At 43.5% G+C, this 19,020-nt stretch overlaps 2 protein-coding genes across 2 annotated transcripts in view; both read left to right on the top strand.

Moving 5' to 3' along the window:
- otogl (otogelin-like) overlaps positions 1-13,921 on the top strand; it is a 28,796-nt gene extending 14,875 nt beyond the window's left edge. The window contains exons 33-60 of the mRNA XM_086208910.1: positions 1,921-2,077; positions 2,281-2,307; positions 2,415-2,594; positions 3,143-3,421; positions 3,523-3,640; positions 3,732-3,811; positions 3,917-4,767; positions 5,822-5,999; positions 6,094-6,236; positions 6,321-6,344; positions 6,440-6,532; positions 6,622-6,811; positions 6,921-7,138; positions 7,391-7,532; positions 7,608-7,793; positions 7,939-8,151; positions 8,273-8,377; positions 8,475-8,582; positions 8,722-8,823; positions 9,028-9,132; positions 9,340-9,380; positions 9,912-9,972; positions 10,096-10,274; positions 10,356-10,460; positions 10,598-10,717; positions 10,829-10,874; positions 12,958-13,037; positions 13,151-13,921. Of these exons, the coding sequence (XP_086065036.1) occupies positions 1,921-2,077; positions 2,281-2,307; positions 2,415-2,594; positions 3,143-3,421; positions 3,523-3,640; positions 3,732-3,811; positions 3,917-4,767; positions 5,822-5,999; positions 6,094-6,236; positions 6,321-6,344; positions 6,440-6,532; positions 6,622-6,811; positions 6,921-7,138; positions 7,391-7,532; positions 7,608-7,793; positions 7,939-8,151; positions 8,273-8,377; positions 8,475-8,582; positions 8,722-8,823; positions 9,028-9,132; positions 9,340-9,380; positions 9,912-9,972; positions 10,096-10,274; positions 10,356-10,460; positions 10,598-10,717; positions 10,829-10,874; positions 12,958-13,037; positions 13,151-13,351 (4,332 nt within the window). The 3' untranslated portion in view covers positions 13,352-13,921. The remainder of the gene's footprint in view (positions 1-1,920; positions 2,078-2,280; positions 2,308-2,414; positions 2,595-3,142; positions 3,422-3,522; positions 3,641-3,731; positions 3,812-3,916; positions 4,768-5,821; positions 6,000-6,093; positions 6,237-6,320; positions 6,345-6,439; positions 6,533-6,621; positions 6,812-6,920; positions 7,139-7,390; positions 7,533-7,607; positions 7,794-7,938; positions 8,152-8,272; positions 8,378-8,474; positions 8,583-8,721; positions 8,824-9,027; positions 9,133-9,339; positions 9,381-9,911; positions 9,973-10,095; positions 10,275-10,355; positions 10,461-10,597; positions 10,718-10,828; positions 10,875-12,957; positions 13,038-13,150) is intronic.
- Positions 13,922-17,716: 3,795 nt separating this feature from the next.
- Positions 17,717-19,020, top strand: part of ptprq (protein tyrosine phosphatase receptor type Q) — a 34,997-nt gene continuing 33,693 nt past the window's right edge. The window contains exon 1 of the mRNA XM_086208908.1: positions 17,717-17,741. The gene's annotated coding sequence lies outside the window, so the exon portion shown is untranslated. The remainder of the gene's footprint in view (positions 17,742-19,020) is intronic.

The raw sequence follows: 19,020 nt of genomic DNA, 5'->3' as shown, positions 1-19,020 counted from the left end.
TTTGTTTTCAGTCCTAGTTTTTAAGAAAGCACTGTCACAGAACTTATTTGCACCTTGGTAATTTAGGACGAGGGTAAGTGTAAAGTATTTTGTATTCATTTTGTTTGGAGACTGCAATTAAACCCAGAGATTAAAAACTCCCAAAAGCTTCACTTTTATTGCTGTTTTGTAATGGAATAAAAACAACATATAGCTGACTAACAGATGTCTTATTTTAAGGGTAACAAAGAACATTTTGATGGGAAAACGTAGTGGCCTTGCTGTTTACTTTGTATTCTGAGTGGCTGAGAGGCTGCTGCACACATCCAATTATAGTTCAAGGCAGCATTTTTCATTAGTTTTTTAAGTTTTGTAAATGTTGGCCACTCTTTCAGAGAGGTAAGTCAAGGCGAATGTTAGCATGTGGTTCTATTAGATGACTGCCAAGAGACTCTGCATTCAGTCCAGCCATGCAGAGTCCATAAATATAGTTAAACATCCCTGTTATAGCAGTTTTACAGGAACTTTCCCGACATCCTATTTGTATAGAAAAGCGCACACTAAAAGAAAACCAAATCATGTATGATTTACTTCTGAAGCTCAGCTGTGTTGACAAAAATGCAAGTACCTCCAGGTTCAGAATGTTTGTTACTTGCCATGTGAAGACACTTTCGCTATTTTGGTTTTTAATTTACTTGATAAGACAGTTTTTAAAGCCATCTTCTACTGTCAAAGTTGAGGGCAGTTGTCATGAGGAGACCATAAAATTGGAAGACGAAGCACAACAAAATTCCAACACTCTCTTGCAGTTGCAGGCAAGCTAGATGTGTGCAACTATAAGGTTAATAGGAACACAACAGGTCTGTTTTTTTTGTTTTTTTTTTGGGGGGGGGGGGATGCACCTATTTCCTATCCTGCCAAGAACACAGATAACCCTTTGAGTGCAGTAGCGAGTCGAGACCAACTAACAGCTAGTTAGCTTAGCGCAATGAATGGCAGTAGGTGATAAGTGTTAGCAAACCTTAGTCAAATGCTATTAATAAACCGCTTCTCCAAAATGAACACTACCTGTAATGACAATTTAAAGTGAGAGGTGTAGAGATATTCAGATAAATAACTGGAACTTCTTTCCTGCCCTGTTACAATGATTTGTCAAAGCAGCTTAAATTCTTTTGTTTTTGTTTTTGACGGCTAGAAGAGCAACTGTTACCACTAATCATGACCTTCTTTGTAAAAGAGGAAGAGGGGGAATTACTTCAGGACAAATCAGGATCTTGGACCTAATCTGAGGTATGCTAATCTGCCCATCCGCTACCATTCATTGTGCTAAGCTAACTAGCAGTTAGTCGGTCTCTGCAGGTCTCAGCTTCCACACTCAGAGGAGAGAAGGGTATCTATCTTCTTTTCTGGGTCTACGGATGGATGGTAAATAAACTAATTTCCCCAAAAAGTTGGTGAGTTGTTCATGTTCATGTAATCCAGATGCAATTTTTTTTAACTTTTGTGGCATGCAAATATTTCACAGATTTTATTTCAAATTGTCAAAATATAATACAAAAAAATTACCATTAAAAGCATGTCTGATAAAAAAAAAAACTCAGTCAAAGCCCACTGCCCGCTCCAGACAAAATGCCACACATTGACAAATCAATATCAGTGTTGCTTATTTCTTATAAAATATGCTAAATCTAAGAATCCCTGGCAGCTTCATGTCCGTTGCCTCTTGCTTTTTACCGATCTGTCATCAGATCCCTTCTGCACCAGAGGTTGACCCACATTTCTTTGTCCTGATATCTCGTCACTCTTCACCAGTCTGAATTATTGAAAACTTCTCACCCCCTTAAAAAGACCTCCCCCAGTTTCCCCCTGTGAGATTTGGCCTGGTTCACTTGATGACTGTGTGTATTTTGCTCATGAATACATACCATGTTTGTCCCCCAGGTGGATGTGGCCTGGTTCTATAGGAACTGCCTTACAGACACTTGCAATTGTAACCGAGGGGGAGACTGCGAGTGTCTCTGCACATCCATTGCAGCATATGCACACAAGTGCTGCCAACAGGGAGTCACGATACACTGGAGATCACCCTCTGTGTGTCGTGAGTACACACACACACACACACACACACACACACACACACACACATACCAGAAGAGAGGTTGTTCCTTACCTCTTTGATTGCATACCCACCGTTCCCTTTATCAGCTGGTATTTTCCAGTAACATATTATTTCCTTTCCATTATGATTACTTGTGTGCTACTGACATGCTGTGTAACATTTGAACTGTTGCTCTGTTGCAGCCTACGATTGTGAATACTATAATCAAGGTATTTATGCAATGCTGGTTAGTCATTTTCATAAAAGAGGTATTTTGTTGATGTCGTACACACCTGAATGCTTTCTACGACGCTCCTCTTTCGCGTTTCCCCCACAGATTTGGGTGATGGCCCATTTTCCTTGGTGAGTGCCATCTATAATGACACCATGTTGGGAGTGAATCACACCAGCAGCTCAGTGTTTCCTCTGGTGAGAGAGAGACCAGGGCACTTGCCTGCTCCGGGCCTACTTTTCAACTTTATGGTCACAGCAGGCCTGCAGAAGGACAGAACATCACGTGAGCATCCACATTCACACTGACATACTATTACCGCTTTTTATTTACCTTTGAAGTGTCCCTATAGTTGTCATGGGTTCATGAAGCGATTTCTTTTTCCGCTCCTGCATGACTTCTTTGTTACCCTACAATGCAGAAAGAGCCGGCCACGTATACTTAGCTCGAAGCTAATGGCAACCACAGAACTGCCCATAAATCTTCTTTTAAAAATAGTATGTTGCAGCTCAAATAAAAGAGCTTGTGGATGTCTTGGCATGTGGCTGATAAAAAAAATAAATTTTACCGTACAATGTATTTGAGAGTTTGTAAACAGACATCTGTGTCATAGTTTTCTTGTTGTTTTGTTACTGTAGCTGTTATTAGCAAAAAGTTGCCTTTAGCTTCAAGCTAAGTATACGTGGCCGGCTCTTTCTGCATTTTGGACTCATAAAGAAATGAGGGATGAACATATTCATGAGCTCATGACACTTCTTTGTGTGAGCAAAGAAGTGCCAAAAGAAAGGTTTTGCCTCAAGTATCAGTTTAACCTCTATTTGTGTATTTTACAGGTGTCCCTGTAGTGTCACTGGAATCTGCAGAGAGACCAAACTATTTCTTAGTCACCTCAGGGCGTAGCTGTCTTCAGCTAGAGCGCTGGAGTCGAGGAGAAGAGTTTAGTCGCAGAGCCACCTTCATCCGGCATCAGGGGCTGTTTCTGCCAGGTCACAGCTCCTTCGAACTTGTCAGCCAGCCTGGAGTCTTTCTGACTCTGACACGCACCGCCGCACGAGCTCAGAGATATGACACCTCTGACAGCTTTAAAGCCAGCAGTAGCTTCATACTGGAGGGTCAGAAAAAACACACATGCAGTTAACACACATGCAGTTAACACACATGCTCAAAATATATGCGCATTAATGCTAACTAATTAGCTCCTCTCTTCTGGCAGAGAGTAGTCTTGTGATTCCCTATCGTATCATGTGTGAGTGGCGCTACCAAGCCTGTGCAAGCCCTTGTGTGCACACATGCAGTGACCCAGATGCTACACGCTGCCAGTTCCTGCCTCCGTAAGAACATTGGCTCATTGACAGTACTCATTATACAGCCAACATAATCGCTGCTTAGCTCTAGTATTGAAATAGATTCTGTATATTACAGTGTGGAGGGCTGCTTCCCACATTGTCCCAAGAACATGGTGCTGGATGAAGTCACAAGGAGATGCGTTTACTCGGAGGACTGTAAGTAAACCTGAAGAGCGGTTGGTCTCAGAAGTACTGAAAAAAACGTCTCCTCATAAGTGATACAAAAATGTCCCGATATGCTGATTATGCTGTCTTTTCTAGGCGTGACCCTTCCCCCAACTCCAACTCCTTTTGCATATGTGACGCGATCCAACACAACCACAGCAGCACTGCCAGTGACAACACCAACTACGACCACTATAACAAGACCTACAACTATAACAACCACTACTACAACTACAACTACTACTACAACTATCACTCGAGAGACAACTACCTCCTCCACTACTGTAAGGCCAACAACAACCACTACCCCTGACACTGCTCCCACTACATCAACCACCATCACCCCATCACCCACCCCATCTCCTTCCCCAACCCCTACAACTAAATTACCCACAACACCCTCAACCCCTCCAGAGCCAACCACTCTCAGCACGACTGAAATCACCCCCACCCGAGCTGCAGTCACATCTGGAGTTACGACAGAAACATCACCTGTTTTATCCTCTCAGTCCACTGTGTCGCCCTTCATTTCTTCTCCACCTACTTCTATTACTCCCACTCCTACCATCTCTTCCACTCCTACCTCCATCACCACACTTTCAGAACCACCGTCCCCCGCCACCTCCACCCCGCCTTCTCTCACCTTGCCCACCACTCAGCCACCACCCACCACAGCCATCACAACCATGCTGGACTCCACCACTCACACTTCTTTAACCACCACTGAAACTACAAGTGAACCTGCACCACCGGATACAACTACAACCATAGAGCCCACCACCACCAGCCCAACAACCACCCTGACTCCTGCTATGACAACCACAACACCACCTCCGACAACGACTGAGCCTGTAACTACAGAAATAGTCCCAAGCCCTGACACCTCTCCGAGAGCAGAGGAAGCATCATCAACACCTCCTTTCCTCTTTCCCACCACGCCCTGTACAGTAAGTGTCATTGGGATATTTATCTAGATTGACATTAATTTCCCAACCCTAACCTCAACACTGACACACTCTCCACTTAGCGCAGCACTTAGTTGAACATGGATGGCAATCTGTACAAGCCATAGTTGTACAAATTAAGTAGAAATGGACAAAAGCCCAGTGAAAAGAGGGCTAAGTGAATTTGGATTGCCAAATGGGACACAATACATCCTAGAGGATTGAGAACAGGCCTGGCTCAGCCCAGGACTCTCATGACGAGTGCGATTAATTCTCTTGTTCCAATAACCTTACTCTAACCATAACCTAGCTGTCATTAACCACTGACCCAAAAATCTGATTTCAACCAATTGGGGCCATTACCTTGATATATTGTGATCTTTTGCGATATTTTATCTGTGGTATTGTTGTGTGTAGGGAGGCGAGCAAAGTAAAAATTTGATTTCATGCTGTAAACAGCTGTTTCTAAGTTTGCTTCTGACGAACTCTTGAATCTTGAATACAGTATGAAATACTGATTTTGGCACCTTTAGAAATAGAGAAACCAAAGTAAACTGTAGATAGTTGCAGAGGGACAAAATTTGAGTATTGCAGTATATTGTACTTTGATATATCGCTAATTGATATTATTATTCAGATAGAAAATCAGATTTTCTCTATTTGGTGAACCATTTTGCCAAGTTCTAAGACAATGTGATGCACTCTGTCATATTTCATCTCCATTCTGTGAAACTGATAATACATTGAACTGGAGAAATACACAATGGCTGCTTTTAACCTACAGGGTGTATTTTTTTTTCCCTTCAGTTCAACAGAAATCCTGATTTACTATAGATTAGTTACAATATGTGAGTTAGCGCAGAATCGCCATATCCTGATACGGATACAGCAATTGTGTTGTAACATATATTGCTCTGTCATTCTCTCCCAAATAGAAAATTCATTGTAAAATGTAATGGATATTCCTTACATATAGTATATATACAGCACACAATGGATAGTATTATCTGCTATGTGGGAGGGATGATGTGCAGCGTGTGTTTCTGTGTGTCTGCAGCCTCCATACTCCTACCGTATAGACGAGTGTGCAGAGCTGATCTGTTTCAACGGAGAGTTGCTCTTTCATAACTCTTCCCTTCATTGTCGCTTCAACACCACCGCGCCCCAGTGCAGCCTGCTGGGCCTGCCCCTCCTCATCAACACAGACCCCTGCTGTCCACTGTGGCAGTGCCCATGTAACTCTAGCTCTTTTGCATTGAGTAACATTTGGTATGCATGCGTAGTGAAACCAGATGGTTGCAATTTGTTCAGATGATTTCTTTTTGCCAGGTCGCTGCACTGTGATGTCAGACCTGCGCATGATCACATTTGATGGCAACAATGTGGCCTTGTATGATAATGGCTCTTACATCCTTGTTAACCTGCCGAGAGAGACTATTATTGGCACTGTAGAGAAATGTCCAACAAGCCAGGTATCAAGCAATAGACTAAAGAATGGACCGTATATTCAAACCTCCATCACCTGATCTTGTTGATTTGTTCTCTTCTGTTTGTAGAGTGTGAACTCAATCAGAAGAACTGTGAGTAAACGCTCTTCTTATTCTTCTTACAGTTGTTGATCATCCGTTAACTGTTGCTTTGTATTATTAAATCTTCTAATTCCACTTCCACACAGAATCCTACAGGTGGAACATCTGGTCTGTGTTTTAAGAAACTTAACATTACTACCTCCTCCTACCGGATCATTATCAACCGACTGGATAGAAAGGTGACGCTGTTTATCTAATTCACAGCCAAATGGAGGGTAACCAACACAAATAACTATTCTGGTACACTTGTGCATCCATTTGTTTCTAGGTAACAGTAAACTACAGACCCGCCAAGCTTCCGCTCTCCCGCCATGCTCTTTATGTCGAAGACACAGGCAGCATGTATCTGATCCACACTCCAGGTGGGATCAGTATACAATGGTATCACAGCACTGGAATCATGGTGCTCCAGTATATTGCTCCCAGTAATGCATCAGTGCCCACCCGAGGCCTCTGTGGTGAGTCCACACTCACACAATTACAATAATGGTTTGTATTATGGCTCACACACACACACACACACACACACACACACACACAAACTAACCATCCGTCACCTCATGCCAGGTTGTTGTGATGGAAATCCGGAGGATGATCTGAAGTTACCTAATGGCACAGTGGTCAGAGAGGTGGGAGATATGATGCTGTTCCTGCAGGCTTGGAGGGTGCAGACCAGCGATGAAACTGAACACACACGAAGGGTGGGAGACAACTGCACCACCGGTGACTGCTCCACCTGTCTCTCTATGCTCCACCAGAGAGCCTTCACGCCGTGCCACAGCAAGGTATTTACCCACATGTAAAGGAGGTTTAAAGACCAAAAATTTGTTTATTCTCTCATTCAAAAAAAATGTATCTGGTTCTAGCTTTTTAAATGTGTGCTGCTTGGTTTTTAATTGTTGATGGGAACTAACATACAATTTCATTTATAAACCTAAAGTTTTATTGATTGATGTGAAGTAAATAATTGAAAAATCAACAGACAAATTCATATTGAAAGCAGTCATAACTTGTCTTGTCTGGTTGTGCATTTGAAGGTGCCTCCAGAACAGTTCTGCGACATCATGTGGGCGGGAGATCTGCACTACAAGGATCATCAATGTGACTTTCTGGCAGCTTATGTGGCGGTCTGCTACACACATCAAGTCTGCATCAGCTGGAGACGACACAACTTCTGCCGTAAGGACGCTTGCAGATGTACTCACTCCTGTTTCTCCCTTGCTCATGCATAGCTAAGCGCCTGTCATCTTTTAGCATTGCGGTGTCCCCCTGGTAAAGAGTATCAGCCATGTGTGAGCACCTGCACCAGCCGCACCTGTCTGAACAGAGAGTACTATGAAGAGACCACCTGCTCCTTCATCAGGGAGGAGTGTGTGTGCCGCAGTGGAACAATTTTGCACAGAGCTGACTCCCCTTATTGTGTAACAGAAGATCGCTGCGGTGAGTGAAATTGTAATTACACAATTTTGGGATGAACGTTGCCCCTAAAAATAGACTGAATAAGTTATTGGCTGTGCTTTATATGAGTTAGAAAGTCACATCTAGCAGTCACCTTTTTGATTTAACTCTTCTTTGGGTTATCTAGTGTGCACAGATAATGATGGTAATCCTCGGGCCCCGGGTGAAGTGTGGAATGGCTCTGCTCGCGGCTGCTGTCTGTACAAGTGTATGGAGAATGGCTCTGTAGTGGCTGTTGAGCCAGACTGCAGCTCTGTCCCTACACCGCTATGTGAGAGGGAGGGCGAGTATGTGCTGGATGTGCTAGAAGAAGGATCCTGCTGTCCAAAGAAGATCTGTGGTGGGCAGTGTTGGTCTTGTTAATCTTAAAAGCGATGTATTGTATTTTTTTGTGAAAGTAGTGCTACTGGTCAAATTATGTTTGCATTACTTACGCTGCTTATTGTTCTCATCTCTGTCAGAGTGCAACATGACCATCTGTAACAGCGAAGCGCCTCCTTGCGATAACGGGAACCGGCTCGTGATTGGTTACAGTGCTCTCTCCTGCTGCCCAGAATACAGATGTGGTGAAAACATCATTTTCCCATTATTTCTTGTCTTTTTTTTGTTGTAAAGCCTGAACTATTATTTTTCCTAAACACAGTTGTGGCTTCTCTTCCTCAGAGTGTGACCCCATGGCATGCCCTCCGGTCTCTGCCCCTTACTGCAGAGAAGACCAGTTCTTAGTAGAGGTCAGAGGGGAAAAGTCCTGCTGCTATTCTTACCTCTGCGGTAGGTCTGAATTTGGTCTCTTCAAAACAGGAAGGCCCAGGTCTGATGTTGGTCATCTGCTAGCAGACCCTCTTAGACACTTCTGTCAATTACAGCAGCAACATTGTGTAATTGTTGTGTGTGTTTTCTGTCTGTGCAGTGTGTGAGTCATGCATTGAGCCAATTCCAACTTGCTCACATGGAGAAATCCTGGCTGTGGATCTAAACACTACCAGTATCTGTTGTCCACAGTATCATTGTGGTAAGCAGCAGTGCAAGAGAGAAACTCTGTGTGTGTGTGTGTGTGTGTGTGTGTGTGTGTGTGTGTGTGTGTGTGTGTGTGTGTGTGTGTGTGTGTGTGTGTGTTGGGGGAGGGGGGGGGGGTCGGTGTGTGTGGGGGGTGTATGTGTTTCATGTAAAGTGTGTCCTCAAAGTGTTTTTTTATTCTTTGTCCCATGTGTTTAAGTGTGTGATGTCAACCTGTGCCCTGAGTCATCTGTGAGCTGTGCACCCGGTCTGTCTTTGGTTCAAACTACTGTCCCTGGGCACTGCTGCCCACAGCACCACTGTGGTAGTAGACACACACACACACACACACACACACACACACACACACACACACACACACACACAGATCACACAGTATTCACTACTAACATGAATTCACTGATGTGTTAAATGAAGCTACTGTGCTTCAGAAGTTTTGATGTCTGTCATGTATTTGCATAAACTTCATGCCACCTCTCTCTCTCTTTAACGTCCCCTCTGTCTCCTCCAGAATGCCAATGTGAGGACAGCACTCTCCCCATCTGTCAGGTGGTAAGTCAACAAAACACCATCACATGTCAGTGTCTTTGTCAGAAGAGGTGATGTTTTGTGTTAATCTGACTAAAGCTGCACTTTAAGATATATTCAAACAGGGTGATCAGTCATTTCTAAGTCAGGTGAATGTACCTAAGCAATGCTGTTGAGATTTACTATTTTTCCCACTAACACTCTCAAATCAGTGTTTATTCTTGAGATTGAAGCACACACAACCAGGCAGGGCTCATCACAGAATGTGCCATGGAGAAAACACATTTGAATGAAAGTTCTGCAGGAATGCTGCCTTCCGCCCCTAACTTGTTAGGGTTGTGACAAAAAAGGTCAAAGTCTGATGCAATCAGCTGCAAAGGGGGTACCGCCACCTCCTGGACCAGGAGGCAGCTGTATTTTAGACAGTATTTCAAGGTTTACCCCAGTTGTTGTACACAAAGACAGTAGTCCAATAACTCTGCATTTAGACCCACTGAATGTCTAATCTGGTCTATGCTAGAAGACACCAAGACTTAATGTTGTGTTTCTTCTAAGGGCGAGGTGATGTTAGAACTTCCAGACAGCAGCAACTGTGGATGTCCTCGACATACATGCCGTACGTGAAATATAAACACACCTGCTGGGCTTTAAGCCACTGATTCCAGTCTCACTGTCACTTCACCTACATTTTTACCATGAAAATATTTTTGATCCCATGTTTGTATGTGTGCATGTGTAGAGAAGGCCGAAGTGTGTCTTTTCCAAGGGGTGACGGTGCTGGGTCCAGGCCAGTCTCTGGTTCAGTACTTTGAGGGAGAGTTGTGTTACACTGTCCACTGCCTGCACCACAGAGATCCAGACACCGGCTTCTATGCCATGGAAATAACCTCTGTCAACTGCTCCCAGAAATGTGGACCAGTGTGTATCCAACACTTTCAGTGCAATATTGAACAGTGACACTTGAAACAAGCAATTTTGTGATTTTGTGATGTCTTTTAGCACCAGGTTTATGTATCATCCACGGACCCTCAGGTGTGCTGCGGCTCCTGTAAAAATGTCTCCTGCACTTTCACGAATGAAAATGGAACAACAGAGCTTTTTGCTGTAAGAGCAAACATATAACAAATCCACACACACTAAACGCTCACAGCAGAAATGACTGCGTGTGTGTGTGTGTGTGTGTGTGTGTGTGTGTGTGTGTGTGTGTGTGTGTGTGTGTGTGTGTGTGTGTGTGTCTGCAGGCGGGAAGTTCCTGGGTGGAGAACTGCACACGTTACGACTGCGTGGAAACAGTAGTGGGAGCAGTGATACTCGCCTCTGGAGTGGTTTGCCCACCTTTCAATGATACGGAGTGTATTCAGGTCAGGATACATGAATGTAACACTGCTGTTGAATGTGGATGAAATGTTTTGTATGTATGACAAGTCACACTAGCCAATTACAAAGTGTTTTTCTCACTCCTGTCTTTGCAGAATGGCGGAGTGGTTCAGAGTTATGTGGATGGCTGCTGCAGGACATGTGAGTCTCCAAATTAATTAGATGCTTGTGGTCCTGCTTTCAGCCTTCATCTATCAAAGGGGTGAGCGCCTTGTTGCCTGGCAGCGGATGGTGCTTATTGGCTGAGTGGTTGGGGGTGTGGTCTGTGGAGGTGGAGGGTGGAGATTAAGCCTGTAACTACATTTCCCATAATCTTTTGTTTCTAAATCTTCTGTTGGGCTCTCTAAGAGAAAGCAAGAAAAACTGAAAGACATAGTAGAATGAAGGCAGCATTACTGCAACAGTATATATAATGTATGTGCTTTCCAGGTGATTATGTTTGTGCAGAATAATAAAACATATCCAGGTAGTTTGAATGAAAGATTTCAAGTAAACATGGTGACATTTTCTCTTTCTGTGAATTTGATGTTGCAGCATCAGCCGCTTCGCCTGCTTTAGCACTGACCTTGCAGTTTGGCCAATCGGGTTGCTGGACTGTGAGGATATGAGATGGTGCAGGGGTTAGAATTTGCCCTGCTCAGCTGCTCTTTGTAGTACATCATTTGACTCAGTTCTTTGGCTGGTTGCCCGGAGTAAAAAAAGAAGTCAAATCCATGTGCATGTGAGCTGCACTCATTCCATCCTCTGTGTTTAATGTCAAAATGTGTTCTCTAAATCCAACGTAACCTTATGTGTGTTCTCCTGATGTTCCTTGAATTTTGGACGGCTGCGATCCCGATGATGTTCCCAGGTTCTGGAGTGGGTGTTTTACCGTTTACCGTTAATCCTGTTACCCCCACTGGTAGTACTAACTGTGACACAGGTACCCCCACTTTGTACCTTAACACTGATTCACTGGCATCCTGACTCTCCCTACACTTTCACTGTCAGGTGTGTGTGTGTGTGTGTTTGTGTGTGTGTGTGTGTGTGTGTGTGTGTGTGTGTGTGTGTGCGCGCGCACGCGCGTGTGTGTGTGTGTGTGTGTGTGTGTGTGAAACAGAGAGAGGGAGAATGATAGAGAGTGAAGTTCATTTTTGTGTGCCTGTGTTTTCAATAACTCCCTGCTTAAGAAGACATTTTAAACTTTCATAAATCTTAAATACATAACCAGCCATCAAACAATATGTGGTGTCAAATTAGAAAAGATAAGATCAAATAATCCACTCTGAGTTCTTTCACATATTCCATCTCTACAGAGTCCATTTGTCTATCTTTGATTGACTTAAAAGCGAGGGTAAGTTGAGGTCAATAGCCAATACGAGAGCCAGATCTCTGCTGTGAGAACTGTGCCCCCAACTGTCAATCAAAGCAAGCTCTTACTGCTGGGCAACAAAGAGCCCTGCTCATTAGGCCTTTCAGGGTCTCCGACTGACAGGTCTCTTTGGTAAACTGATCAAACCATGTTTGTTTGTGAGCATGTGTTTTCCAGTTTTTGCATTTGTACATTTGAACTTTGTTTTTTTGAAAGTTAAAATTGTGCGGTGATGTGTTAAATAGAGTTTAGATCGATTGAAGTGGGGGTGTATGAAGTTGTCATCCATCTCACCTTCAGTAGACACGGGTCAGTGTGACTTCTGTGCAGAGATATAAATATGAATATGAATAACCCTTTTATATGTCTTCTATATTTATAACATTTTATAAATGATAATCAGTTAAGATTGTATAGGGCTTGTCATAAACCAAGGAAAATCTCAACCTTCAGATTCTCCTTGGTTCATCTGATATAATATGAAAAAAGAATAAGGTAAAAAGTGATAAAAAAAATGCACTTCATGGAGAGAATACCACATCAGAAAAGGTTAAAAGAGCTAAAAGGCTGTGCTACAGCGTAATACAAAGAAGCAAGTGGATAGCAATACAAGGAAGGTTTTCGATTTAAATCTGGAGAGCCAAAAGAAACGGGTGTCTGAGAAAAAGTAAAGCTGCGAAATGTCATAAATACAGCGTACATGGAAACAGGTGTTTATTTTCTTCTGTCCTTAGCTGAGCATCGTAGTTTACGCAGAAGACATGCTGACCCACATCTACCATTACAATGCAAGGCATCTTTCTCTGAAGGTACCTGTACTGTGTGTGTGCAGTCTTTCTGCATCCATCCTTTTTTCTGTGAATATGTATTTAGGTAAAGAGGATGGTAAGACATGCAAACGAGTGGCCATCCGGACGACCATCCGAAAAGACGACTGCAGGAGCAATGCACCTGTGAGAAAGTGAACACAGACACGCATGCACAAATTAGGAGTAAAGTCATATATCACCTCCTGTCACCATCATCATCATCATCATCATCCTCTCTCAACCTTTCTTTTATACAGGTAACGGTTTATTCTTGTGATGGCAAATGCCCGTCTGCCACCATATTCAACTTCAACATCAACAGTCACGCCAGGTTCTGTAAGTGCTGCCGCGAGAGTGGACTACAAACCCGCTCAGTCTCTCTCTACTGCTCTCGTAACGCCACAGTGGTGGAGTATTATTTCCAAGAGCCTCTGGACTGTTCCTGCCAATGGAACTAAATTGAGGGTTCAGGCTGGAAAATAAAGGAGGGATTAACAATTGAGGCTAGAGATTTGGAATGTATGAATGAAGGGATAAGTGTGTGTGTGTGTGTGTGTGTGTGTTTGTGTGTGTGTGTGTGTGTGTGTGTTTGTGTGTGTGTGTGTGTTTGTGTGTGTGTGTGAGTGAGTGAGAGAGCGTGCGTGGATGGGAGGCTCAGATTTTTGCAGTGCTTATGAACAAATAAACAGCCATGTTTCATTTCATCTTGTTTGTAGTTAACAACCTTTACCACACTGACCACAGTTAACAACTGCAACAAAAATGTGTTTTCAAGTAGTTTGTCTTCATTTAAGTCTTAATTTTAACATGTGTATGATGTCATTAGTCTCTTATGCAGCTGTATGTTAACATCAGTTCCTGCAGTTTTGCTGTATATTCACTGTTTAAACGATATTAGATTATGGTGGGTGTTCAACAAATGGAAGGGATGTTTTTTTTTTGTAGAAACTGTTAATCAATTCCTAAAATGCGATCTTTGCTCTCTCTAGTTGCTTTATGTTGAAGTAAAGTAGTAAATAAATGATTTAAAGCTGTGTTTGTCTGAATTTTTGTGGCCTCTGAAGTGTTCTTTTCACATTCTTTGCATCCTGATTCAGCATCTTTAATGCTGACTCTTGTTTTTGTTTCACCTCTGAGATTTTATTGTGGTGTGGGAGTCACTCTTTCATAACAGAACCTCTTGGTGGACTCAGACACTTCACATTCCTTTCATTCCACATGGGCCAGTGGATCCACCACACCCTGCTTCTAAGTCAAACCGCCACTCTGCTGTTGTGAAGCTTATTTTAGAGCTTGAGTGAAATCTTAGGGTGTTTATGTATTGCTGGTGCAGAGGTGAAGCTGACAGGCACCTCTCCACCTCCCACCATCTCTTATCCTCTGACCTTCAGCATGGCCTAAATCTCCACCTCTCCTCTCCTCAGGAGCCCAGATCTGGAGTGGCTATGTGCCTGTGGTTGTCATGGTGAACTGCTCTTATCCCAACAAAGAGCTGCAACAAATTGGGCTGTACTCATACATGCACAATCTCTCTCTCTCTCTCTCTCTCTCTCTCTCTCTCTCTCTCTCTCTCTCTCTCTCTCTCTCTCTCTCTCTCTCTCTCTCCTCCCATACACACAGCTCCTCCACATAAGAGCTTACTTCTCTGGAGAAAGCATTGAACGCTGACTTTGAGTGCGCGCTAAATTCAAAGTCCAGGCTCTGCATTAAAAAAGTAAATGCAATCAAATGATTCCACTGGATTTAAGGCGTTTGAAGTCATCAAAAAGTACCCTGATTATCTTGTAATACATCTTTGTAGACTTTTTGACCCTCGTCGGTGCACCAGAGACACAAATAGTTTGGGACTTTCCACAATTGGCCGTTTCTTATGGGCCTCACACACACATCGAGGATCCATTGTGTGTCACTGTGGGATTAACAGCATATATCCAGTTTGATCAGTGACTGGTGGGAATTGTGCGTGGTGAGATCAATTCACGCTACTGATGGGTGGAACAAAGCATCTGGGGGTACTTGTTAGTTTATGCCAGGTAAGAGAAAGGAACTTCTCGCTGAGGACATTTGTTTCAATCTCATGACTCACTCTGCTCTTCCTCAGCTGCTGCTGCTCTTGCTAACCTGTGAACAGCATTCAACACCTGTGGAGGTTGAAGTTGTGTTTCACTCATTCCCTTCGACTCCAGAAGCAGACAGCATCACCGTCACATGCATGACTGCGAGAGGACATCTGGTAAGAACTTGGGGAAATAAATAATTTTGTTATAGGAGCGCATCTAAATTTGTTCCTCTTGCACTCTCTCACAACATCTCTGCAGGTGTATGTGGAGCCTATTGATCATGCTGCATATTCTTCTGACTGTAAGATCTCACTACGATTGCTTGAGGACCCAGCAGGATATAACATCACATTGACGAGAGTCAGCAGGAATGAGCAGATGCTCGAAGCACAATCTTTTCACTTCAGTGAGTCAACTCTGAACTGCTGCAATTCTGAAACATTCCATAGTTATTAATGACTTTTGTCTGTGTGTCCAGTTCCAGTCTCCTCGTCCTCCCTGCACGTACACACAACAACCACGACTGCCCTCCTCACATGGAGGCTTCACACACAACAAAGCCTGTCCACTTTAAGTCTGTACAACTCTTACACACAATCTCTCACACACATCTTCAACATAAACTCGTCAGAGACAAAGTCCCAGTTCAAGGTGAAGGATCTTCAGCCTGGCACACGCTTTCAGGCCGACGTCACGGTCACAACATTTCTAAAACATCTTACTTTGAGGCAGAGACTCCGCTTTGGCATGGAGACAGGTGTTGTTTAAATATCACAAAATATATCCCTGGCAGCCTGATGTCTGAGTGAGTGACTTGATCATTTTCTGTCTCAAGCTACTTGCCACAGAGGCTGGGAGGCCAATGAGAAAAGCTGCTACACCGTGAAGAGGGCAGGTTTGGCCTGGAGCGATGCTCAGCACAGCTGCAGTGAGCAGGCAGCTGGAAGTCACCTGGCTGACCTAAAGACTCAGGAAGATCTACTTTTTGTATCCTCTCACCTGCTGAGTCACTACGCGCTGCTGCTGCTGTGGACTGGACTCAATGACCAGCAGGTTTGATTGTTCAGTCTGAACGCATCACGATTGGCGTGATTTCATTCTTGTCATATTATGAGATTTCATAAACTTTGTCTTACAGTCACTTTTAAATGCCAGGTTGAAATGATTCCTTTTCAAACTTGGTAACTAAAGATTTCATCATTTTTTAAAAGAGGAATTTGTCTCAAAAAATGAATACTTACAAGAATGGATTATTTTTCTCTTATGTAAAGTTAAGACGATCTCATTTTGCAGGATAAGCTGAGATACGCAGAAAGCGATCTGAAAGAAATTTAGTTTGACAATGACCTGCAGCTGATAAACTTCTTTTATTTGTTTTATGGTTTGTTTTCTTTAGAGAATCATTATTTGTGATTAACATACTTTACCAGTTGGGTATAAAATGTCATCTATACTCTTTAAGGTTTGTACAAGTATTTTGAAAAGATACAAAATGCTGTGGCTCATTCATACAATGCTCCTCTTGGGGAAGTGTGAGGTTACAGAGTCAGGAACATAAAGGCATTTAGAGTGAATGGGATGCCATTAAAAGGTGAGGGGCAAAAGGGGCAAAAGAGTTAACCTTCCAAACATGAGGAGTCCCAAGAAATTATTTGCTCCTTGTAGAGGAGGTTTGTTTTTGCACCATTTAAAATGTGAATGATGATACCCTCCCCTCTGTCTCTGCACAGGAGGAGGGCCGAACTCTCTGGTCGGATGGCTCAGCATATAACCAGACAAACACTGTGATGTCATCACTACCAGCCAGTCAGACGGACTGTTTTGCCCTCCAGATTAATGCAACAGGACCAGGATACTTTCTCATTCCATTCTTCTGTAGCATCCCTTTACCCTTCATCTGCCAGTACCAAAGTAAATGACTTCTGTGGTATACCCTCATTACCTGGAGTGTGACGTTGTTGAGATAATATCTCTGCAGAGCAGAAAAAAATGAAAAACCATCGCACAAACTTACTACTTTACTAGTATTTCTCACTTTCTATTACTCTGATTCTCCCACTTGTGCAGCTCCTCGGGTTCCTGCCGTGGTCTTCTTTGACCTGGTTCAGGTGACTGAGCGACAGGCAGAGCTGTGCTGGAGCGACCTGTCACCCCTGAACTCACTAAACTATTCATCTTTTGAGATTTTCCTCTGCTATGAGGAGGCGATGGAAGAGTCTGAACAAGATAAGGAAGAAAGAAAGAGGAATAAAAAAGAAGTTAAAGTCCCCATCGCCCATTCAGCTCGAGGAGTCACTGTGGCAGGTCTGTCTCCAGGAAGCGTCTACTCTTTCACCCTTCAAGCCTCACATCCTGCTGGGGCCACCTGGACTTTGGGACAACCCAGAACAGCGTACACCCGTGAGTCTGCTGACATTTTAAAGGTTAACAAAACAAATTAATACAAGCTAATAAATCTAATTCACCCTTATCACAGGACCCCTTCCTCCTCAAAACATCACCATCAGCCTTGCAACAGTGAGTCAGATTAGCCTTCACTGGTTGCTGCCACATTCCCAGTATGCAGCTGAGTGGAGGTTCATCATACGCTACACCGACTTGATGTCAGGACAAGAGAGGATGGTTGGAATGACCAACATCTCTGGGTCCTCAGTGACTGGTCGGTTGCTGTCCCACACTGCTGTTATTGGAGGGCTGGAGTCATACAGGAAGTACAGAATCGAAGTTCTTACAGTCACACATCACGGCATTGAGAGCTGTGAACAGGAGCCGCTGACTGCACACACAGGTAAACACATTCACACTGTTGTCATGTTCTCAGATTCAGTCATCAGCAATGCTGGGAATAAACGGCGTTACTTTTTTCAGTAACGGGTAATCTAAATAATTACTTTGACTATAGTTACAACGCCGTTACCGTTACCAACACGTCCTTACTACGCGTTACTGAAGTGACTCATTGAAGGTGCCATCCGGTTCGGCTCACACACACTCAGGAACCGCAAATGTGTGTTGTTTTTTTCTCCTTTAGTGCGGGGGGAGGGGAGGGGAGAGATAACCGCCTAAGTCATGCTGATTGGCTAAGATAGAGTAAGATTTCACGTTGAGCCAACCAGAGACATCAGGGTGGGCGGGTGTTTACACACGAACCCAGCAATTAGCAGCACACACACACACTACCAGAGATGGCGAGTCCGGAGCCGCAGGGAAAGACAGCGTTTTCAAGATAGAAATACAGGCACTACTTTAACTTCGTGGAGGTTAAAGGTAAAAACGTACATGTTGAGTGGGCGTTATGTCGTCCCAGAGCGAGAGCGAAGAGGCTGTCAACGTCCAGTGTCAGCTACTCCAATTTAGTGAAGCACCCCTCGACGGCCCGACTCTTCTTCTAGTAAACTAGTGGCCAGAAACACCGTTGACACCGCTGATGGTGATCGCAAGTGGGTACTGTTAAGGTGAGCTCCGCTAACAGAGAAGGACACGGAGCCACGCCGTCCAAGAAGCCACAGCAGGATTTTTCTGCCCCGCTCCACAAAAAGTTGTGACACAGACAGAACTTAACGAACTGAAAAGCCTTTATGTTATTGAAAACATGCTGCCGTTGTCAGCAGTTGATTCAGACTCCTTCAGAGCCCTCATAGCCCCCCCCCCCCAAGAAAACCCTCCAAATTCTTTGACATTTTTAAACTTAAAAGAAAAAAAGAGTAACGCAATAGTTACTTTCCCTGGTAACTAGTTACTTTCATAGTGGAGTAACTCAGTTACTAACTCAGTTACTTTTTGGGAAAAGTAACAAGTAACTATACGTAATTACTTTTTTCAAAGTAATGTGCCCAACACTGGTCATCAGAAGGTTTCTATACTAGTTTGTAAGACTAAAAATGTCCAATACAGATAGATAACCTTTGAGTATTGAATTTGACTCTTGTATTGACATGAGTGTAGGTGTGCAGCACATCAGCAAGCCCACGGTTCAGTTTGTATTATGAGTTTTGTGTCAGTTTCCGTTAGGTTGGTATTGTACATTACGGAGAAGAAAAACATCCCCACCAAAATGCTAAACAGTC

This window comes from Aulostomus chinensis, chromosome 7, assembly GCF_037954235.1.
Source record: "Aulostomus chinensis isolate RoL2024-O1b breed Wild chromosome 7, RoL_Achi_v1.0, whole genome shotgun sequence".
In the NCBI taxonomy this organism is placed as follows: Eukaryota; Metazoa; Chordata; class Actinopteri; order Syngnathiformes; family Aulostomidae; genus Aulostomus; species Aulostomus chinensis.
Note: the sequence above shows the minus strand (reverse complement) of the source record. Positions and strands in the feature narration are given on the sequence as shown.